Genomic DNA, 24,358 nt, shown 5'->3' with positions numbered 1-24,358 from the left:
GAGGTGATGGATAGGAAGAGATGTCTAGCTCGGCTAATAAAACTTTGAAATATTTCTTTATAACATTGAGGGCGTTGACTGAAACATGTTCCATTACCACTTCTTATCCCTTCTTTTTACGTGATGGACGTGAACTCAAAATCTAGGTTGAAAGAATTCATTATGCCCATGTAAGCCACGTTTTGGATTACATACTGTAATGTTGCTTGTAACACAAGAAACAAGGAAGAAATACTTAAACCTTATGGTATACGTACGTTCTGTCATGGATCACGTCATCATATAAGAGTTGCAACACGAGATGAAACGGACACAAACATGAAGCGCATGATGGCATCGATGACATGGCTATGACGACGTCAACGGGAAGACCAGACTGGAGCTGATGACTAGCGATCAATCAAAGGTGGAGGAGAATAAGATTGGTACACAAGAAACAGTGTCATGCTAAGAGTTTTAGGGACCTAAGGCAAATTTTAAAAATAAACTTATTTACAACCGTAATGAAAATAATTTGTAATATGATATATTATTTTCACCAAATACACAAGCCTAATACCATAAAAAAAATAAGTTTATAACGTAAATATGTTATATTATGTCATATAGAAAAAAATACATAAATTCAGAAAGTGAATTAATTAATTTTCGTAGAAATGTTTTTTTCTTAAATAAGTCTAAACCACTAGACTAGAAATTATTTTAAATTTTGAGACCCTAAAAACAAAAATATTAATCGGGAGCCTGAGACGAATGTTTTTTTCAATACATTATAGGCACGCCTCTGACAAGTAAGAGTGATAATGATCTCGCTTGTTCGGATATCGACAATGATGGCTTGCAATTACTCCATTGACGAGGACATGGCTCTCCGGTGGTGGCTCGTGGCTCATGGCGGCACATATCAGTGGTAGACAATGTTGCGGCGGTGGCTCCGGCTAACGACAGCGGCAAGGGTGGTGAAAGGATCCAGCTCCTAATGATGGCGCTGAAGGAGAAAGTACAAATGGAAGTGGAGGGACGTGCACAAAAGAATAGTGGCGAAGACTAATGACGGCTCATGATTTAGGTATTGGGAACTGCGAGATGATTATGGTTAAAAAATATATAATAAGCCCACGGTTTGGTTAAACCAAATAGAGAAATTGAGATGATTGGTTTGATTGATTTCAGTCAACTTAGAAACCAAACCGGTAATAGAAATCCGGGTTGTTACAATATGTTTTTTCTTCACTGCCAAAAAACTAGTTTATTTGTTTGTTTTTTTTCTTGGTTCGCACCTAACTTTTGGTCTGTGCTTCACGATATATATTGCACACATTTACCACGTTATCAGTATACACTTTTCCTAATTGAGGGATTAAGTCTTCATCATGTTTTAAGGTTCTTAATTTATTTTTATGGTAAAAACTTATAACACCACGACCGCTAACAGCTAATGAGCCTTCCCACGTCCGTTCATTCAGTCTGTGGGCCTAATCTGTATGACGGATGGTATGTTAATTTTTTGTAGAGTTAAAGGTTTTTTTTACTAACATGAAATCACTTTTCTGTGTTTTGGTCTAACGGTATCGCGAATCACTTTCCGATAAGTCAGCCATCTTTTCACTATTCCAACCCAGTCATTCGCACGGTATTGTTAATCATTTTATAATAGATCACCTATGTGTAAATGTTTATGCCCGCATACACAAAATAGTATTTTGTAATTAACCTCCACAACTTAGAGCTTGGAGCAGTTCCATTGGTGAGTATGTGCATATGGGTTTCTAACTAGATTTAATTTAGTTAATAATTAATTTTAAATCTCAAATAATGATGTAGTTAATCATAAAGCAACATATAGGCAAAAGGTATGTTTGTTGTTTTTTTTCTTTCCCGTCAAAGTTTATTAGAAAAAGGCCCAAAGCCCAACACGATTACAAGGCCCACAACTATTACGGCCCACTAAAAGACCCCTAACAACCCGCAAGCCCAAGAAAGGCCCTAGGCCCAAGAGAGCAAAAAGATGACGGCCGCAATCCTTCGCGAACCGCCGCATCACTTCTGCCTCAACTATCACCGGAGAACCACCCACCGGTTCACCGAACCACACCAGAGTTCATCGACTCCACACCTTCATCACTGCGACCGCCTACCCACCCAAGAACGCCTAAACTCGGAGAGAGTCAATCGTGACCGAGATCTCATCCGCCACAGTTCAAAACAGGGCCAAAGGGGGGGGCTTCGCTCAACAAACGACCTTCCAACAGAGAGCATCCATCGTCCTCCGACGAGAGCTCAGCCAACAAACCCGAGCCAACTACACAAAGCTAGAGACAAACACAAAAATAAAAAACTAAACCCTAGAAAGGAACTAAGGGGCCATAGGCCGGCAACAATGGAACTGACGGAGCCTCCACGTTCCGGAAGCTTAAGCGGCGCTGCAGAGCTGACGGAGCCTCCACAACCCGGGAACTTGAGCGGCGATGCAAGAGCTATGGAAGCCTCTACATCCCGGGACCAAAACGACGCTGAAACGAAGATCTACCTCACGAACCTCCTCGCCGCGAATCCAGAGGAAGAAGAGTCGCAGCGAGCCGATCTCTTCCCGGAGCGAAACCCTCCCCCAGATCCGCGTGCATGTCGGAGAAACCTGACAGATCGGAACAACCACACGGGGAATTGAACGGAATGACAAGGAAGTGAGCCATCGGCGCCGGTACGCGCTCGGACGCGCCACCGGACGCCGTGGCTGCCTTAAACGCTTTCTCTCTAGCTTTCTCTCTCTCTCTCCGTTTCTTGTTTTCTGTTTTTTGGTATGTTTGTTGTTTTTTGTAGAGATTCTAAAATCAGTCATTTATTTGTCTCCTTCTTCCTTTTTCAACTTTTTCACTGTTTTAACTGTTAGAGCATCTCCAATGGTGATACCCCATTGAAGTCCTTAGAAAAAATGTTTTTTGATTTTTTAATTATTTTTTTCTTTTTCAAAAAAAAAATATCAACCAATCGCGGGCTGGCACATGTCGTGGAGGCCCACAAATAGTGCAAGGATTCACTAAGAAGAGCATCTCCAAAAAAAAACTCTATTTTGAAGTTTCTACAACTCTATATTTGAAGTTTAAAGGTGTTTTTTTCCAAAAGCAAAACTTCAAACTCAACTTCAAAACTGTTTATATTTTATAATATAGTCCTTCTATTTGTCATAACTAATCTGAATTCATAATACTTTTATAAATAACTAGCACATATATAAACATATTACAACAATATTAATTAATAAATATTCTATTAAAATATTAAAAATTAAATAAAAATAACTTAATTAATATTAAACTTCAAAAAAATACCATATTATTCCATAAAATGATTTTCGTAATGCATATATGATCTATTAGTGCATTTTGAAGTAAAAATGGCTCTCCTTTTTTTACTTTGTAAATTACGAGCTAAAATTTGTTGAAATCAGATGATATTGATACTTGTAAATACATTAAATCGGAACAAGAAAGTAAAAGAGAAACATAAAATATTGCTAAAAGACTAATTTCTTTTCGATGATACTAATACTCGTGAATATATTTGATATGAACAAGAAAGAATTGTAAGAAAAAAAACATCAAAAATAACAACAACAACCATCTTCAGTTACACAAAAAAAATTAAAAAATATTTGAAAAATTTGAAGGTTTCGGATCAAACTTACATGATTATTAGTGTTGTTGTAATATTTAAATTTGTGTAATAGTTATATCTTCATGTAATTTTGTTAAATAGTTTTATTAAATTTCTTTTATATATTATTGTTGTCTAAATCTAGTATAAAATATTTTAAATCTTATTTTAAAGTTTTATTTAATTTTATGTGTAAAATTTAAAATCTGTAAACAAAATTTAAAATATTTATGAGATATAATTTTTTTAAGGATTAAAATAATAAACGAGAAAATATTTATGAATCACAAAGGTGATGTGTGATTGTAGGGATCAAAATGCAAAAAAAATATGAAACTTCAAATTTGAAGTTTTGAGTAGTGAAACTTCAAATATAGAGATTTACTCCTTAAAAATTCAAATTTGAAGTTTTGAAGTTTCTTTTTGGAGAGCAAAAAACTTCATATTTGAAGTTATAGAGTGTCTTTTGGAGATGTTCGAAATAGTCTTTATTTAGGAATTTTAAGGATTGAATCCTTAGCTTTTGGTGGAATCTACTGATTATTTAATTATTTTTTCCTAAGGATTCCGCCTTAAGGATTGCCGTTGCGGATGCTCATAGATACTTGTTTAGATCCAATTGATGGGGTTGCCCTTACAAGGTTTAATATTTTAGTTCTTTGTAAACTGATTTTACAAAAACCTCCTATACTATGGCTGTGATAATGCGGTCCATGACAGTCCCGTCTCTCTAACCTATACTCTTCCCAAACATTCACCTTCAATAATTATATGCTCGCTGAATCGAATCAAAAACAAAATCACAAAAATCCTCAGCGAGAGAAGAGAAAAAAATGGCTTCGACCCTTCAGCCGGAGATGGACAACGACTCAATGGCATCATCGCCGAGGTCGGAGTATGATAATCAGCCACGTGTACGGTTCATGTGCACTTTTGGAGGAAGGATCTTGCCTCGTCCACCCGATAATCAACTCAGCTACGTCGGCGGCGACAATCGTATGATCGCCGTTCACCGTAACACTAGTTTTGCCTCTCTACTCAACAAACTTGCTAAACTCTCCGGTAAGAAAATCATATTCCTTCGTCTTATATCCATAAATAATTATAAGTTATAACAAACATAGTTATGTAATAACAGAGTTCGTTTTCTGGAAAACGACTTGACATCATGAACAAGTAAATCGATTAGGGAATTATTATTTTAAATGTTTTTTGCAGCTTTTACAAATATTTTTGCAATAAACTGTTGGAAATTTGGCAGATAATTATTGGCCACAAAGCTTTTGCGGGAAAGTATTCAACTTATGATAAAAAAATATAACCAGAATTATAAGTTTATAAATAGTTCATATTGTGAGAGTTCGGTTTCTTGTAAAGGGATTGATGCATGATCTCAAAAATCGAGTAGGGATGTTTGAGTTTTTGTCAACTATGATATGCGTGAATTATTGCTTGTGAGAAAGCTGGAAAAAAGAATATTTGATTGGAAACTGGGCAGATATTCATTGGTGAGAAAGCTTTGGAATTTTGCGGGAAAGTATTCAATTTATATAAAAAAAAGAGTATTTGATTGGTAATAATAATTATTGTTATTTTTATAAAAAAAGAATTTTTATTATCATTGTGATTGTTGCGTTGGAATATTTGGATAAGGTAAAAGCAACATCAGCGTGAAGTACCAGCTACCAAACGAAGATCTTGACGCGTTGATCTCGGTATCAACGGACGAGGATGTAGAGAACATGATGGACGAATACGACCGCGTCGCACAGAATCAAAACCCACGATCATCTCGTCTCCGTCTCTTCCTCTTCACCAATAACATCGCCGGAGAAGATGATAACGATAGTCGAGCAAGCAGTATCAGCTCTCTCCTCGATAGCTCCGTCAATCGAGAGCAATGGTTCCTCGACGCTCTCAATCTCGGCTCCTCCGCCGTATCCAACGGTGGTTCCGGCAAAGGTTTCGAGCGCGTCAGATCTGAAGTCTCCTCGATCGTCTCCGAGGTTCCTGATTACCTCTTCGGGTTGGATACTTTCGACGAGACCGCGCCGCCGCACGAGCTCCGTGATCGTGATCCGAGGGCTAAGATCCGACGAGAAGTCTCGACGCTTTCGGATCCTGGCTCGCCTCGTCGCGATGTTCCTTCGCCGTATGGTTCGACCTCTTCGGCTCCTGTGATGCGGTCATCTACACCGGAACTTCAACCAGTTCAAACTAAACCGGATAGTCCAGAACCGGTTTCGACTCCAAAATCTGATCCTCAACCGGAGCAAGTTATTCAACAGAGTAATCTTCCGGTTAACCCACAGTGGCAATATGCCCCTGGCCCACAGGTTCATTACCAGCAACCGGTTTATTATGTTCCTAGTTCGGTTCAACCGGGGAATCATATGGTTCAACCGGGCAATCATATGATTCAACAAGGCAACCATATGGTTCAGCAGGGTAATCATATGGTTCAACCCGTTCAAATGCCGGGTCAGTATGTTCCACAATACCATCATTTACCTATGGGATACCATCACCAACCTCAGACTCATCGGATTCCTGGTCCTGGTCCTGGTCTGGGTCAAGTATATGGTGGAACTGCTAGACCGGTTATGATGGCAGTTGATGGAGTTAACCGGCCGGCTTATTATGATATGAACACACCAGGCCCGGTTCAGATGTATCACAATCACCCTGGCATGGTTGTTCCTGGTATGGAAGGACAATACAGAACCGAAACGGATTCTGATCCGGGTCGCGCTTCTTAACGGGTTGAAGAGAAATGAGAAAATAATCATCTTCCTTGAAGGCGCGTCTATGTGTGAACTGTGTATTACATTTTTTCTTACTTTATTTAAAATTTCTTTTTTTTGGGTGTAATTTTGTCAATCGTGTATTACACAAGCTACGATGAACAATGAAACCCAATACAAATCCTATCATTTATAAATAATGAAGTATGTTTGTGATTTATTACTACTCAATTTGCTGTTCTTATCATTTTCTGTCCACTAAACTTGATCCACCCTCTTTCTTTTTTTGATCAAACAAATTAATTTGCTGTCAATCTTTTTTTGATCCACTTATCTTTCTTTTTCATTGTTAAATGAAGAAAGGAGCTTCAATGTTTTTTTCTGCAAACAATATTTTGTTAATGAGAGATTCTCTATGATAGCACTAAATTTCTTTTATCACAAATATAATCAGTTTCCGAAAGTCAAAATTATCAAAATGTTTCATTAAATAAGTAAATAGACATTTCTATGGTTAATAATTTAGACTTAAAGTTTATATTTGAAGGGTGGAATTTTTGAGGTAGGTTTAGGATTTTTAAAATTAAATAAATAAAAACTTAAAATTTTAAATAAAATTTTAAAAATAATTTTAAAACCAATCTTTGAGTTTCAAAACAAAAATTCGAAAAACTATTTTGAAAAAGAAATTTGAATTTTGTTTTTTTTTAAAAGGTTGAATTCTAAATGTATAATTTGAAAACTATAATTATTATTTTAAAAACAATTATTTATATATATAATAAGGATATAAAGATCTTTCGACTCTTTGATGAAACATCTTTTGATCATTTTTTTTTTTGGAATTTTTCCGTAAAAAATCTATTTTTGGATTATTTTAGAGAATTTGCCTATTGTTAATTATCTTCCTAATTTACAAGTTTACATAGAATTGGAAAATTCTCCAAATTGGATGTATTCATCTCGGCAGCGGAAGCTGCGGCTGAAGCCACCGGATATGAAGATGAAATCCGCATCAAACATAATACATGGCTCCCAAGGTTTACATGTCTTCTTGAACTATAATCTTCTTGTTCTTGAGTATTTATGGAGTTTTTCGTCCACTACAAGAAAACAGCGTAATTCTGACGGACATTCTGACGGAAAATGAGATCCTCGGAATATTCAGACGAATTTCTTCGGAAATTCCGAGAAAACCCAAAATTTGGGTTTCCTCGGCATTTCCTCGGAATACACCGATGAAATACCGAGGAAATCATATTCCTCGGAAAACACCGACGAATATCCGAGGATATATTATAGCCGCTACAGAGCCCTTGGGAGATTTAAAAAATTTCGAGGAAATTCTGAGGGATAATAGGTTTTAAGTATTTCCTCGGAATTTCCTCGGAATAGTCCGAGACTTTTCCGACGATTCAGGGCTTTGCTTTTAGGGTTTCTGTTTCCTCGGAAAAGCCTCGGAATATTCCGAGGAAATTCCGAGGAAATACCTAAATCCTATTATCCCTCAGAATTTCCTCGAAATTTTTTAAATCTCCCAAGGGCTCTGTAGCGGCTATAAATACCTAAATCTCCGAAAACAACGTTTTGCGGTTTGAATAATACTTATATAACCCTTATTAAGTGTCTTAGACTGATTATGAAGTCAAAAATGTGTTTTTTACCCTATAATAAACACTTTTTCCGATTGTATGAACGAAATCCCCACAACATAAGAGAAACACTTACACACTTTAATGAACGGTAAAGGGAATACTTACAATTCGTTTTGAAATTTTGTTATTTCATGGTTTATGATCATCTATACAAAGATTTCTCAATGGTATGCATTGCATTTGTATAAGAAATGATATAGGGCAAAAAAATTTGATGTTTTGAAACCCCAAACATGTGTTCCTCGGAATTTCCTCGGAATAGTCCGAGGAAATTCCGAGGAACAATATAAACCAATAGAAATACATGCACATGATATTCTTTTTCCATGAATTAATGAAAATATTCTGAGGAAATTCCGACGGATATTTAAGTGGCCGTCGGAATTTCCTCGGAATATTTTCATTTACCCGGGCAACACAAGCCGCCAAATATTTCGCGAAAATTGAAATTGAAAATACCGAAGAAATTCCGACGGATAGTTTCCGTCGGACTCTAGGTTTTATAGACATGAAACGCTTCTTCTTCCCCATTTCTCTCTTCTTCCTCCGGCGATTTCTCTCTTCTTCCGGCGATCTCCCCCTTCTCTCGCGACGATCTCTCCGACGAATCCTCTCTATTCCTACACAAATCATGTAAGGACCCTATCCCACTCTCTTAGGTTCTATTTGTTAGGTTTTTAAGTAGATTTGATGATTTTAGAAGTTTTTTGATAGATTTTTGTTAGGGTGATTGGTTAGGATTGTGATTTGGTTGTGTAATAGGTTTAGAATTGTGATTTGGTTGGATAATTTGTTGTGTTGAATTGATTTAGAACTTTTTTTATAAATTTTTTATTATTTTTGTATTTATAAAATCGATTTTGGATTTTACAAAACGTTTTTTGTATATAAATTCGATTTTTGGATTTATAAAAGATGATTTCATATTTATAAAAATATTTATATTTATTAAAACTAATTTTGCATTTATAATTTTTTTTATTTATAAACACTATTTTATTATTTTTTGTATTTATAAAAACTATTTTTAAATATAAAAAACGTTTTTTTGTATATAAATTCGATTTTTGGATTTATAAAAGATGATTTCATATTTATAAAAATATTTATATTTATTAAAACTAATTTTTTATTTATAAAACATTTTTTGTGATTTATAAACACTATTTTATTATTTTTGTATTTATAAAAACTATTTTGTATTTATAAAAAGATGATTTCATATCTATAAAAATATTTATATTTATAACACTAATTTTGTATTTATAAAACATTTTTTTGATTTATAAACACTATTTTATTAGTTTTTTGTATTTATAAAAACTATTTTGTATTTATAAAAAGATGATTTCATATTTATAAAAATATTTATATTTATAAAAATAATTTTGTATTTATAAAACAATTGTTTGATTTATAAACACTATTTTATTATTTTTTGTATTTATAAAAACTATTTTGTATTTATAAAAAGATGATTTCATATTTATAAAAATATTTATATTTATAAAACTAATTTTGTATTTATAAAACATTTTTTTGATTTATAAACACTATTTTATTATTTTTATATTTATAAAAACTAATTTTAAATATACAAAACGTTTTTTGTATATAAATTTGATTTTTGGATTTATAAAAGATGATTTCATTTTTATAAAAATGTTTATATTTATTAAAACTAATTTTGTATTTATAAAACATTTTTTTGATTTATAAACACTATTTTATTATTTTGTGTATTTATAAAAACTATTTTTAAATATGTTATTCAATTAATATTTATTAAAACTATTTTAAATATGTTTTCTATTTCAATTTTAATTTTATATTTTCGAATTTCAATTTAGAAAAATAAATTTATAATTATTTTTTAATTTTGGAAATATTCCTAGGAAGTGTATCCCTCGGGATATTCCGGCGACAGCTTCCTCGGAATATTCCGAGGGACATAGGTCCTCGGAATATCCCGACGGATACACTTCCTCAGAATATTCCGATGGCTAAGGTTTCTCGGAATATTCCGACGGCCGAGGTTCGTCAGAATATCTTCAGAATCTTTAATTCTTAGTATTCCCTTAGAATTTTCCGAGAAAAATTCTGAAAAAAAATTACTTTCCGACGATCATTCTCGTCGGTATGTCCTCGGAATACCGTTATTCCGAGGACATACCGACGATATTTGTCATCGGAATCCCGGTGTTTTCTTGTAGTGGTCTGAACACTACATTAATCAGTGCAATAATCATTAATTGGTAATTGATTATTTGAGAAGAAGATTCTTGATATAGCATGCAAAATGACAAGAAAATAGAGTTGTTAACATGTAGCTGCTGTCGTTGAACAGATCCTCTGATGTTCTGGTCTAGATTACTCAACACCTATTAAATTAATAAATCACTTTTTAGTTAATTTTTCATGGTAGAAATTAATAGTCAAATGTTACAAAAAAAAAAAAGAAAAGAAATTAATAGTCAAGAATCTGAAACATACAGTGACTTGTTCTTGAAGAAACTTGATGTACTATACAGCTTCGTTGAGAACAGAAGCCGTATCCGTCTATAAATGTATTATATGTTATTTTTTGAGCTTAGAAAGAAATAACGATAGATAAAACCCTGTGAAAAATCGAGTAGTTCATATAATATCTTTACCTTGCCAAATGGTGAAACCAGGTGCTGAAGCCCAGTGATTCGATCACCTAGTTTTTCTTTACGAACTTTGAATCTTGGCAATGGAGATAATGTGTCGATTCCGGGCCTTTTTAGCAAGGGAGGTGAATAATTATCGCAGGTCTCTTCTAACTCTTCAATCTTTCCATTCCTCTGAAAGAATCATCACATGATTTTTTTTTTTGTCAGTTAACAACTCAAATATTAGGCAAATAGAATTACGTAGGTTTTGATTCTATTAGTAGTTACGTGCCTTTGAAGTAAGATTCTTGCAGTCTTGTGTTATTATCTCCTTGGGCTCTTTGGTCTCGTAATCCAAGAAAGATTCAGCTTCTGAATCGATCAAGAACATTTTTTCTAAGAATGGAAATCTTTCGAGCAGCTCAAATTTCGAGTTAGTTTTTCGCCATGAATCTGTCAGTAATTAGTTATTTGGATCCAGTAATCCTTCCAAGAAACTGTTGTGCCTTCAAACTCAATAAATAAATTGAAAGGATTAAAGAAACTCTAATATCACTATGTAAATTAACATCAATATATAAGTATACATGTGGACTTACATGTTAATAAAATCATCATTATAATTGTTAGTTTTGTTATCGAAGTTTTGCCGTCGGCAATCTGTGATATCGAGGCTGGTCTCTGTCGGACGTGGCAACGAGTAGCCGGACAATACGGCTGCGGTGGAGTTTGTGTAAGCTCAAGAACTTGGAGCTTGACAGGTTGCTGCTGTGGTGGAGTTTTGGTTCGTGTACATGTGTTACACATGGAGAGTAATGTGTGACACATGCTTCGGAGAATAAAAAGGAAACGTCAAGATGCGATGATGTGTGATATTTCCATATGCTTGGTTGACGAAATAAGCATTAAAGGAATGTTATTAGATCACAAATTGGAATATTTGGTGATGCTAAAATATAGGAAATATTATATTAGATAATAGGAAAATATTATTTAATATATATGGTGGCTTTACGTAAGATTAGGGTTAGAGCTTTCACGTTGTAATTCTCAGAGAGAAACACAAAGGGTTTTGGGGTTTCATAGCTGAGTGAATTGGTAGACTTGATCAACAGGTGTTGAGTCAAGTAAGTTGAGTTTGTTAGAAATCGATCCGTGTCGAGTTGTGTAATTCGGATCAAACAAGTCTGTAAGAGATTGTGTAAAGGATTTCTAATAAAAGATACACGAGTTCTTGGAATCACTTTGTGCCTTGTGTTTTCGCTGTATCTCGATTTTACAGTTTGTTGGCGAACTCCACCATTTTCCGGTGGAGATTCCGGCGATCTTAAAATCCTCGACGTCATGTTCTAATTATAACTGGTCTTTTTTTTGGACAACTTATAACTTGTTTTGTTTACTTTGGAAATGGTAGAAGTTGCATAAGACATGATGTTGGCTACATCTTGTGTTTATATATAAGCATGATGCCAAAATACATTTAAAACGGAATATTATCATTACTAACTACAGTATAACCTTTTTAAATTAATACTCTATAAATTAATATACACTAAAAATCTTTATAAAATAATTCAGTTTTATAGTCCCAAATTGAGTTTTTGCTTCAATTAGTATATCGATAAATTAATATATCTATAAATTATATCAACAACTCCAAACTTGCTATACCGAGCACCTCTATTGACTGTGGGGTCAAACCAGTCACATTTAAAGAGAACGCATTTCAGCTTCATCAGACCGGGGAACTTCACTTCGATGATCTCTTGTAAGATTCCATAGAAATCAGTTTCACCTTTCACACATACTCCATAGTTCATTGTTGCTCGCCGACTTCGATATTCGTAAGTGTGAAAAGTGTAGCCTCGTGTGAAATACATAGATGATGTGGTGACCTTAGCGACCGGACCTTGTATCAATTCGTGAAACCACTGAGGATAGAATGGATCATCATAATCAACCTGGATCATCAACATATATATATAAATATATAACTTTATTAATTATATAATAAATAACATATTTACGTTTGATAATAAAACTTAACCATGAATGTGCAACTACGTTTCTCGTAAATTGGTCGTTAATCAGATGGTAGCTTGTCGATGTAAATTAGTCGTACATTTACGACCACATTACGACTACCTGAAAGTGTGGTCGTAAATGCGAAGTTAGTTTACGACCAATTTATGACTAAACCTTTTAGTAGCAAAATTACGTCTAAGTTACGACAGACTTTAACATAGTCGTAAATTAGACGTAACGTCGAAGTTAATTTACGACTACACATTTGTAGTCGTAAAACATTTGTAGTCGTAAATGGTAGTCGTTACTCTCACGTTTTCTTCTAGTGTTTGAGGCGATGACAATATATAGAGAACGTGAGAAAAGCTTCTCACATCATCAGCTTTAAGCTGTTGCAAAACAACTCGACCTGGTATGTCTTTGCATGTACTTTTCTTTTTGTTATTTATTTAATATGCTACTACTTTGGAATATTATTTCTCAAGCAAAATTTTTAATTGCAGATGAGTGGTGGAAGTTTTTTGGATATAATGTTTCTGTTTTGCAGAAGCTAGCAATTCGAATTCTTAGCCAAACTGCATCATCATCTGGCTGTGAGCGTAATTGGTCTGTGTTTGAAAGAATTCACACAAAAATAAGGAATAGATTGGAACATCAAAGACTTAATGATCTTGTCTACGTTCATTACATTTTGCACCTGCAAGATAGGTAAGCTAAAGTTAAAATACAGAGCTGTGAAGTTTTAGAAGATAACTCTTAAATGTTCACATGTTCAGGTTCTCCAAATGGAAGAGGTCATATGATCCGACAGAATATGAATCCACTGATAAAACTGATTTCTGGGTAATGGAAGAAAGTGGAGAAGCTGAACTAAATTATAATGAACTTGAGAATGCACAAGATGTAACTTCTTAAACCTTAAACTCCAACGGTAAATACACTTTCTTGTATACTATATAGGTTTCTTTGGCTATGATGTCCATTATTTAACTCATACAATTTTCATATTTTCTTTGTTTTACAAGGTAACGATGTCGAAGTCTCATTGTTTCAAGATGATACCACTGAATAAGTTTGACATATATTATCATTCTCCAACTGACTTTTTATAATTTGTTATGTTTTCATTTTCATTATGTATTCAAGATTCAGATAGTATCTTTATTTTATGATATTATTTCTAGATATTAGTCATCAGAAAATTTATATATATATATATAATAAATTAAAACCCTGGTTTGACTGGTGAAACTGGTCCGACCAGTCAACCAGTGAGTTAGGCCTGGGCATTCGGGTCCTCGGGTCGGGTTCGGGTCGGGTCTTTCCGGGTCCGGGTCTTTCGGGTTGAAGAGTAGAGGATCCGATAGGGTAATTTTATTTTTTCGGTTTCGGATCGGTTCGGGTTCGTCCGGGTCCGGGTCGGGTCGGTCCTTGATTGTAAAACCCGGTAATACCCGACATTTTTTGGTTTAAAAAAAATTCGGTTCGGTTATCGGGTTTTGGGGTCGTTTTGAGATTTTTGGGTCTATTTTTGTGTTCACGGTCGGGTTTTCTCTAATTTCGGGTACAAAATAGAATTTTCGGGTAGAAAATGCCTTGTGTACCCGAAATGTACTAAAAACCTGCAATTAGCTACCTGCAATGCTTACAATTTACAGACCTGCAATCGCAATGCTTACAATTTTACTAGCACATTTTAAACTTAATAGCAACAATAACAAACTGATCAAGTAGTTTCATAACATAAATGTCATAAAACCCACACACAAGTTTAACATAAATCATAAGTAGAGTAGTAGACATAACAATTTAACAACAACAAACTGACCAAGTAAAACTTCAAAAAATAAAAACTAGGCAACGAGAAGGAAAACACAATAACAACAACAAACTGATATTCAGTCTTGAGTCTCCAACAGCCGCAATCAGTAGCTTTCAAGCTTGAAAGATAGGTTCAAATTCTGAAAAAAAAAACAGTGAAGATCATTATAGTGGACATAAAGATGAAAGAGATTAGAAACTAGAAATTATACCTCTCATAAGAGCATCTTCTTCTTCTATCAGTTTAAGCATTTTTTCTTTTCCTGGGGTTCCTTTTCCTTTGAGTCTATTCTCACATTTGAGCCACTGCTCTGTGCACATCAACACCTCTATCATATAGTGTGTCAAGCAGCTTCTGCTTGGATCTAAAATTTGGCCACTGGTGCTGAAAGCCGACTCTGAAGCAACAGAACTCACTTGCATTGCAAGTACATCCCTAGCTAACAATGATAGAACCGGATACTTTGCACTATTAACCCTCCAGAAAGAGAGTACATCATACTCTAAACCACCTAAAAGGTTTGGAATCTCTACATTCTCTTTCAGATAAGTATCCAACTCACTAGTATTTACCTGAAATCCGGTTTCTTGAATAAGCTCTTTGTAGATGTCGTTCATGCTCTCATAGGCAAGCCCATTACCAAGTACTGTCCTCTGAGACACTTCATCTCCTAACTGATCTTGTGACTGAGATTGAGACTGAGACTGAGACTGAGATTGAGAAGATGGTCCTTGTCCTTGACCTTGAGACTGACTATTAAACGTTGAACCCAAACCACCACTGCCACTGCCATTGTACAGATCAAACAAAGTCCTCAAAATGTCCTCGATTTCATCTTCCAAATGAGTAACCTCAACCGAGCCTTCTCCATACAACTTCTCAAATAGCTTTTTGGTAACCTTCATCTTCTTGGTTGGATCAAGAACACCAGCGACAATGACAAGTTTATTCATCTTCTCAGGATTTGTCCCAAATGGATTCCAATACTTGCCTAGCTTCCCTAACATGTTTGCTGCCTTAGACCTTAAAGCTTCATCAGGACCAGGAGCTTTGCTTAAAGCAGTGATGTTTCTCGTGACTGTGACGATCGCATGATACAATTTATGCGCAGCAATAGAGTTTGTTGCAGACAAAACCAAAGTAGCTTTGTAGAAAATGATTAAGAACTGGACTAACCTATCCACTGCTTCCCAATCATCTTTAGTTGGTGGCCCAACTCGTTTTTTTCCATCCACAATCACATTGAAGTAGTCGTTGTAAGGCTTGTCCTCAGCTTCCATCTTCTCAAAAGCCACCCTGAATTTCATTGCTTGTTCTAACATCAAATAGGTAGAATTCCACCTAGTTTTCACATCTAACGGTAAGCTCCCTCTCTGGATTCTTCGTGACTCTACATGTCGCTCAAACGAAATCTGCCTCGGAGTTGAAGACCTCACAAAATAAATGGCATTGTGAATGGCGTTGACACTGCTCTCTATCTCCAGTAAACCTTCTTTAACAATCAGATTGAGAATGTGAGTAGCACACCTAAAATGCAGATACTTTCCATCTAGAACCAGTGCCTCATCCCCATTTTTCTCAATAAAAGCTTCCTTAAAGTTCCTCAATGCTGAACCATTCGCTGTGGCATTATCTACGGTTATGCCATACAATCGTTTGATACCCCATTCCTCTAAGCAATCAAGAAGTACCTTAGATATTGTTGATCCTTTGTGATCATACACATTCTTGAATCCAATGATGAGCTTCCTCAACTGCCATGAGTTGTCAATAAAATGAGCTGTGATCACCATATAACTGGAACCGGTATGAGGAGCAAGCCAGATATCAGTCGTCAGTGACAGCCGTTGCTTGTTCTCGTTAAGAAGCTTCTTCATTTCCTCTTTCTTTTTCACAAAGGTCTCAACAATATCACGGGTTGCTGTTCTTCTAGAATGAGGCACGTACAGCTTAGTTCTCTCGCAGAAATTCCTCCAAGCTACGCTCTCAACCCAAGATAAAGCCAACTCTCCCACAACCATCATCTCATTCGTCGCTTGTCTGAAGACAGATTCAGATACTTTGCACACTCTCATGTTACCATCTTCTCCGACATCTAAAGCTCCTTGATTATTTTCTTTGTTCACAGAGAGCCATGCTTGGTAAGACTTGCACGCAAGAGTCACATGTTTCTTCAAGCTTGTTGTTCCTGATTTTGTTGCACATGCCATCTCTTTCCCACAGTAGTTGCAGATTGCTCTATCATTATCTTCTTTCTTTCTACTGAAGTGCTCCCATACCTTTGACGTCCTCTTCTTTTCTGATCTTGAACCACTTGCGCCTTCTGGTTTCTTACGTTTTGCTTTCTTGCGAGAGATTGGAGTCTCAACTTCATCTGCTGATTTATCTAACTCTGACTCTGAACCATCATCACAAGACGCCATCTACATTATAGACAAGACAACATTAAACTCTAAACAAGAAAGAAGCTTCAAAGAAAGATCAAAGATGTATAGACAGAACATAGGAACAGAAGAATGTCAAACTCGGGTTAAAACAAAACCATAAACACAAATGACAAATCAGTAATCAAAATTGGATTAAACCAAAAACATAAACAAGATTCAAATCAAAAGTTCGAGGCTTACCCTAGTTCGATTTGTTGACAACGCTGTTGCTGATGAAGAAGTGGGTAGGGTTAGGGGAACTTGATTCTGATGAGATTCCAGTTTGTATTGTTTGATTTTGGCTTTGGAATTTATAAATCGACAAACTCTTCGATTCAATTGCTTATGGGGGAGTGGAACTGATTTTGGAAAGTAAGAGGTTAATGGTACATCGGAGAAGGGAATATTTGAAGTAGGTAGGGTTGGTTTCGGGTCTAATAAAACCCTATCGGGTATAGGGTAATTTTCGGGTCGGGTACTATACCCGCGGGTCCTGAGCAGTAAGACCCAATAGGGTAATTTGGTTATACCCGTACCCGACCCGAACCGGGTTTTTCGGGTCGGTTTCGGGTCGGTTCCGGGTCGGGTTGTCGGGTACGGGTAAAATGCCCAGGCCTACAGTGAGTACGCCGAGTTGGTATCCGATCCGGTTTTTAAAATATTGATGAGAAGTGAGACTTGTCAACTTTATTGTAATAGAGATAAATGTCTTATATATGTATTTGTTTCATTTTACATATTAATTAATAAATTCAATTTTTAAAAAATAGTGTTAATTCTTGAAATATTGTACATATAGTCTAAGGATTCCTTCTAAAGCCCAAATTTAATTAAACCGACAAGGACAAAAGCGAAAGTCGATTAGTGGGGTCAGTTTCGACAATTTGGAGTCGGTGTTTTAAACGGCTAGGGTTTTCAAATCCAACGCACATGCTCTCTATATAACAACAGCCGCATGAAACCTAAACAGATCATCTCCACTTCGCGATTGATAGTTTGTAAATCAGGCTTCATTTTTTTAGTAGGGTTGTTGGTAAATTAATGTTTCGCAGGAGCCTCCCGGGCTAGTCTGAAAATAATAATTTGAGGAATTAAGCCCCAAAGCTCCTGCTAGATTGATGCCATTCGTGTTGCAGTTCTGTCTCAAATCTTATCTGGCTTAACTGTGTCAAAGCAATGTCTAGATCTCGTATTCTTGATCGTTTTAATGGTCTACTGTTCTGATATTTTTTGGCTATGATTACAAAATTATCCGCGCTTCTGAGGTTTTAATCAATGAAGTATATTCGGAAAACAATGGTTGAATTTCTTAATATGAGCCAATGTTCTTTTTGTTTCTTCGTTGTTAGTGTGTAAATGTTGAATTTGGCAGTGATGATTAAATCTAACAGCTTTACGCCAGTTCTGCTTCAGATAATTCTTGATTGAAGAAGCTGTATATAAACTCTGAGCCTTTTTTTTTTTTAAATTGCATTTATTCTCTTTTTAATTGCTGATGAGGAAATCCAAATTTGCGAGGTGTAGTGGAGCTGAGACCCTGTTTACAGGGAGAACCCCTTGGCAGAAATTGCAATTTCTATGAAGTTTATGGATTAACTGAGGCTCTGTCTTCCTAGTCTGTTTTAATGGTTATTTTACTCGTATTCTGAGCTCAGCTATACACTAGCAATAACCAATATGCTCGTAGTCTGAGTAACTCAGACATTGGCTTTGTCTCTGTATTTAGATGTTAATTATCTTTGTGGTTGCTGATTAGTTTGATAAAAGTTGCCGCCGATGAGGAAATCCAATTTTGTGAGGTGCAGTGGAGCTGAGACCCTGTTTTCAGGGAGAACCCCTTGGCAGAAACTGCAATTTCTGTGAAGCTTATGGATTGACTGAGGCTTTTTCTTTTTAATTGATTATTGATTCATATTCTGAGGTTAATTATACACTAACACAGTGATTAGCTGTGTTAACATCAGCTTTGTCTTCTTCTTTTTTTAACACTGAATGATTCTATTGCAAAAAAAAATCCAGAGGATCAGGCTTTGTGAACAACAAAGCAATGAAGAGAACAGAAAATAAAAAAACAGAGGTGGAACACTACTAGGTAACGTAAGCCTGCCTGAGGCACGATGGCCTGACAAAGAGGAGAGAAAAGAGGCTCAAGAAAATATTGAGTCTGTTGGAAGAGATCTTTTAGCTAAGCTACCAGAGGTATTTGCACAGGATATCATTTCTTGCTCTATAATGTGCCGTAGCCAGACCGGCCCCCATTGATATAAGATTGGCTCCTGCTACCCACAATGACGCTTTCAGTAGTAGACACCGCCAAGATATTACGACCAAAAGAAACATCTTCCAAGGACCCATGATGGAAGACTGAAAGCAGTTGAGCAATGCTAGAGATTAGATGATTACGTTGACTTGCTTCATGTTAACCATGCTTTCCACCGCCCAAAACATCAGCTTTGTCTCGTGTTTAGTTAGTTGAACAACCAACTAATTGTTTTTGCATGTTAGTAATTAATTTCACTGCAGGTTTATAATGGTAATTGCTCGTCCTGCGACGAACTTGAGATATAATGGTGAAGACTAAAAGTTAAAAGCTTTTTTAACTAATCAGAAAAATTTTAAGGTTTTTTTTTATTTTAAAATTAAATTTGAATGTCATGTCTTTTTGTATGGATACCTTATGTATAATTTGATCAAAGAATAAATTCTTTTTACCTTGATTGTTAAAGTGATCTTAGTTTCAATGAGATATCTTACAAAAGCGTCACCATCTGTAATGCAAACCAATTTGTTTACTTTTTTTTTTTGATAACCGTGGTGATCCGACGACCGAAGTCAACCGACTAGTCCCACGAAGTCCACGGCATTCCATGTATTCTTGTGATTTAAAGCTAGTCCGAGTAGCCACACGGAATTTCGAAGCCGGGTCCGTATTGGGGCTGTTACTCCCTCAAGACCACTAGCCCACAACCGCGTGATTAGAATTTGTTTACTTTTGTACAATTGTAAGTTTTTTTTTAACGTTGATTTATTATGACATTACATTTATGAGAAAAATTACATAGACGATTTGACAACCGACAATATTATCTGCCTTATGAAGATCTACGCCTAACTGCATCATCTGAGTCGTCCTATGAAGATCCATTCATGACCAGATTTACTTGCACTATGTTGAAGATTCTTTGTAAGCTTTTTTTTTTTATGAACACATACAATTTTAAGTCTTATTTCTCAATTATGTGTGAAGCTAGATTGCATGGAAATGGAAAACAGATACACAGAAACAATAACGTTTCAAAAAAACGTGGAAACGTGATTTCTTTTGTTTATTTTGGAAACGTTTTAGAAACGTCTATCAATATATATACATATATATAATTAATTAATATTTGTATTTATTTTTATTATATTTAGTATATCTTAGAATACAAATAAACAAATAGTCATTCTATTTAATCATACGAAAATAAAACAAGTCATCATTAAACATCAAAATCATATAAAAACTCAAAATAACAAAAATTCATTACTTAAATATTAAATAGCTTAACTAAAACGAAAAATCATAACAGTAAGTCAAAGATCAATAACATCATCTTCAACCACATTTTCATTAGCTTCATCAAACATGACCGGTATAAAAATAACAAACTAATCCTTATATTTATTAACTTTTTATATAATTTGTTCTAAAAAAGAGTTTTTAAACGTTTCCAAAACAGAATCGTGAGTTTCCATAATAGAAACGCAAGTTTCCATTAAGTTTCCAAACTGAAATTTTTAAGAAACAAGTTTCCAATGAATTTCCGCGAGTTTCTGTGAGATTTCGATTCCGAAACGTTTCTAAAACGTGAAATGGACCTTCGACGAAGTTTCAATGCAACATAGATGTGAAGCCTTTAAATTCTTTAAATTTTCTTCCGTTGGAAAAGAATTATAAAAATAAATAATAGCAAAAAAGGAATAACTTAGTTTTGTACTGTTGTAAGTTTCCAAGACTGAGGTTCTACCAGATCACCACTGAGTTATATGAGCATTTTGTTTATACAACACAATAACAAATATTGACTCAAAGTGTCTATTCCGCAAAGTACAAACAAACATTTGTGATACACTGAAAGACTAAAAATAAAGTCAATTAAACAGAAGAAGAACTCAATGAACTTTAATACTCATATAAGAGGCATGAATTCAGAGTAACATGAAATGTGTGATTACAAACCCAACTTTTACATTACAAGAACATTCAAACAACTATTACACAAAAAGATTAAGTCTTTCTTCTTACCACAAAAGAGATTTAAGACCACCATGGGGTATCACCAGTCCTGAAGTCAGTTTTATCCCATGGAACAAATAAAACCTTTCCACTATCATCGATGTCCGCATGAGCCAAGGCAAGGGACTGTTCCATTGAATTGACTAATATCACGTTGCAAATTTCAACACTTATTACTCTTATTAGTAATACTACGTAAAAAAAAATCAAATTTAGTAGTAGAACCAATGTATTCAAACAATATATGACACATTGGTAGAAAGAAAATTCAGAAAATATATATTTTGTGTTATTCACGTCATTATGGCCTTATCTTCAATATATTAACTATGGAACAAATTCAAAGTATTTTATGTATAATTTGATAAATAAACACATATATAGACACATAAATTTAAAATATATGTGATACATCTGCTAAAAAGAATAATAAGACGAAAATTAAGGTTCTTAGAAACATGCAAAATAAATAATAGTGCAAGCTAGCTCTAAGTAGTTCCTAGTAGTTCATATTACACATATTAGCTCTAAATAGTTTCTAGTAGTTCAGGGTTTACCTACTAGTTTGAAGCACAAGATAAGTTACTCAGTCCTGGCATAACTATTTTCCAAATCGAACCCGCAAAGATCCGATCCAAAATTTATAAATACCCGAATGGGGATGAAATCTTTAATCCCAAAAACTTGAAACCCGAATAGACCCTAAGCAAACCCGAATGGATATCCGAACGCCCGCCCGTACCTGCCCCCTTCCTCTTCCTCGTCCACGAGATTCTCTGAATCATGGAAACATTTTTTTGTGTGGGTCCTTTCTTTGTTTCAAATACTGGAGGATACAATTTAAGTGCTCTAACTTCATATGGTATAGCCCATTCAAACATACGAGGAACATTATAGATTGTCCGACAATACGCCAATGCCTAAAATTCCACCAAAAAGTCTTTTGTACAAAACTCTTGTAGATGGAGGTCTCTTTCTACGTTCAAGAACTTGACAGCAGCTACTACATGAACACATGGGATTTTGCCTATATAAAAGCACCTGCAGCTGCAAGTTTTTATAGCCAAATCAACCGTATAAAACTTTCAATCACTACCATTGACATTGTACTCAAGATGAAAGATGTCTATCTCAGTAACATCTAAATGCCCTCCTACCAAACATCTTTTTGACAAATCCTTTTCCACTATAGGCACAAGCTTTTGTGTGAATGGTATTTCAGTTGACTTCTTCATATGTTTGTTAAAGCATTCAACTATTTTCTGAATGATAACATTAATCATTAGCAAGTAGTATTTTCTCGCTTTCCTAAGAACACTATTAATAGATTATGTTTCATTGGCTGTGTCAATATTGTATATGTCTCCTTCAAAGTAACATCTTGCCCATTTTTGCACTTCAACACCTTTCTCCAGATACGCCACTGCAGAATTGATGATATCAATCAAATTACCCTCGAGCAACTTTTTCTCTCAAATAAGAGATCAGATTGTAGTATTTCGGGATCGAATCCACATGGAGCATGAGCACACAATATACTATAGAAATCAAGATTAAGCTAGACAAAAATTATTAAAGCAATAAATAAAGCAGAAAACAAGTGAATAGTTATTGTAAGATACTCCCTCCGTTCCTTAATGATAAAACTTTTAGAAATTGTTTTTTGTGTTTTCTATGAAAAAAATTAATTGACTTTATTGAATTTCTATTGGTTAAAAGTTATTGAAAACATAAAATTACAGAAAATGGTACATTTATTATGGCAGTTTAATATGTTTTCTTAATATGTGTGAAAATACTAAACAGTCTATATTTGTGGAACGGATGGAGTATATGAGATGAAATCTAAACTTAGGATTTCATGCAATCAGAATTATCAATTATAGATGCCAAGAGTGTGTGATGAACCGTCCTAGAGCTTGAATGCAATAATAAGATATTCAGCTCTCGCTGCAAGTCTAATCAGATGACTAAGTTCTATGTTCCAGCTCTCGTATGCGAACAAGGAATGAGTGTTGATCGATACTATTGTCGATCAACACTTCCTTAGCCAAGCGTCAACGTCATAATCAATATGTTCAATAGATGATCAGAATAGCTCTCGCATGCGCCTAACAATCTAGCTCAACAGAATTATTATCAGGTAAAGAACTTAATTTCGTAGTTTTCTATAATTATAGGTTCAGGGTTCTATTTAGCTACTTTAGAACACAAACAGTAAGATTAAATCTGTTGAAGGATCCTAATTATATCACCCTAGCAGTTTTATGTTATCAATAACCCATCAAAACCCTAATAAACCCTAAGTCTAACAAGATGATTACTCAGACATAGTTAAGCAATGCATAAACAATGACTAAATAAATTGCATAATAGAACAAGGTAGAAATACTGGAGTTCCAATACAATATCTCTGAAGAAGTTCTTGATCTTCTCTCCAAAAGATACTAAATAAAAGCCCTAAGAAATATGGTGTGGTAAAGATGTGTAAGGTGGTGTTTTGCTTAAACAATGACAAACATTATAAATACTAGGTATAAAGTTGGCCAAGGGCATTATGTTAATATCTGGAACTTCTGGTCTTGAATCGGCTTGAATCAAGTCGTACCGATCTACTCGCTCAGGTGTTGAGCGACACCAAGGATGAGTGGCGATCAACATTTCTTCTGAATCTTGACTATGACTTCTGATTTTTTGAGCAGCTAAGGTTTCCTCATCCATAATCTCAACATTGCTCCAAAACATGCATGGAACTGAAAAGACCCTAAATAGACTCCAAACATAACATAATGACTCTAAAAAGGACTTATACTATGAATAAAAATTTGTAAATTCCATAGTATATCAATTGACTTTCTGGAAAAGCACCGTGAAGATCCTTAAACTCAGCCAATGTATACGTATGTTCACAATCTCTAAACTTACTCGCACAAGTATATGTGTGGTTGACAACATGTCGTTTGGCATTATGAGACTAATGCCAGATACAATACCCATGTTTGGCCATTGGGAACACCTCACACAATGACTTAATCAAGCTTACTGTTATATCCGAAAGAAATACAAACACGGGTTCGTCTAATATCATTGACTTCAACTTATATATTCATAAACCACATT

General features: G+C 35.0%; 1 protein-coding gene and 5 non-coding genes across 6 annotated transcripts; all 6 read left to right on the top strand.

Moving 5' to 3' along the window:
* The first annotated feature begins 4,350 nt into the window (after positions 1 to 4,350).
* Positions 4,351 to 6,624, top strand: LOC103868172. The gene is made up of 2 exons (XM_009146271.3): positions 4,351 to 4,716; positions 5,308 to 6,624. Exons 1-2 carry the CDS (start codon positions 4,488 to 4,490, stop codon positions 6,411 to 6,413), a joined length of 1,335 nt encoding a protein of 444 aa, XP_009144519.1. The 5' UTR covers positions 4,351 to 4,487; the 3' UTR covers positions 6,414 to 6,624.
* An 11,381-nt stretch (positions 6,625 to 18,005) lies between these two features.
* Positions 18,006 to 18,147, top strand: LOC117132312. Its single transcript, XR_004455867.1, has one exon. It is a non-coding gene; the product is annotated as a small nucleolar RNA snoR134 (small nucleolar RNA).
* Positions 18,148 to 18,190: 43 nt separating this feature from the next.
* On the top strand, positions 18,191 to 18,281 carry LOC117132309. The gene has a single exon (XR_004455864.1). It is a non-coding gene; the product is annotated as a small nucleolar RNA U36a (small nucleolar RNA).
* A 41-nt stretch (positions 18,282 to 18,322) lies between these two features.
* On the top strand, positions 18,323 to 18,416 carry LOC117132264. Its single transcript, XR_004455824.1, has one exon. It is a non-coding gene; the product is annotated as a small nucleolar RNA Z223 (small nucleolar RNA).
* Positions 18,417 to 18,450: 34 nt separating this feature from the next.
* On the top strand, positions 18,451 to 18,562 carry LOC117132271. Its single transcript, XR_004455831.1, has one exon. It is a non-coding gene; the product is annotated as a small nucleolar RNA Z278 (small nucleolar RNA).
* A 169-nt stretch (positions 18,563 to 18,731) lies between these two features.
* Positions 18,732 to 18,843, top strand: LOC117132272. Its single transcript, XR_004455832.1, has one exon. It is a non-coding gene; the product is annotated as a small nucleolar RNA Z278 (small nucleolar RNA).
* Positions 18,844 to 24,358: the final 5,515 nt, after the last annotated feature.

Source organism: Brassica rapa, chromosome A02 (genome assembly GCF_000309985.2).
Source record: "Brassica rapa cultivar Chiifu-401-42 chromosome A02, CAAS_Brap_v3.01, whole genome shotgun sequence".
Classification (NCBI taxonomy): Eukaryota; Viridiplantae; Streptophyta; class Magnoliopsida; order Brassicales; family Brassicaceae; genus Brassica; species Brassica rapa.
This window is presented reverse-complemented; position numbering and strand designations above follow the sequence as displayed.

What these genes read in the sequence shown, in the direction of transcription:
- LOC103868172 (XM_009146271.3), top strand. Translation starts at nt 4,488, where the DNA reads ATGGCTTCGACCCTTCAGCCGGAGATGGACAACGACTCAATGGCATCA. An exon ending in CAAACTTGCTAAACTCTCCG is followed by an intron (nt 4,717 to 5,307) that starts GTAAGAAAATCA and finishes TATTTGGATAAG; the next exon opens with GTAAAAGCAACATCAGCGTG.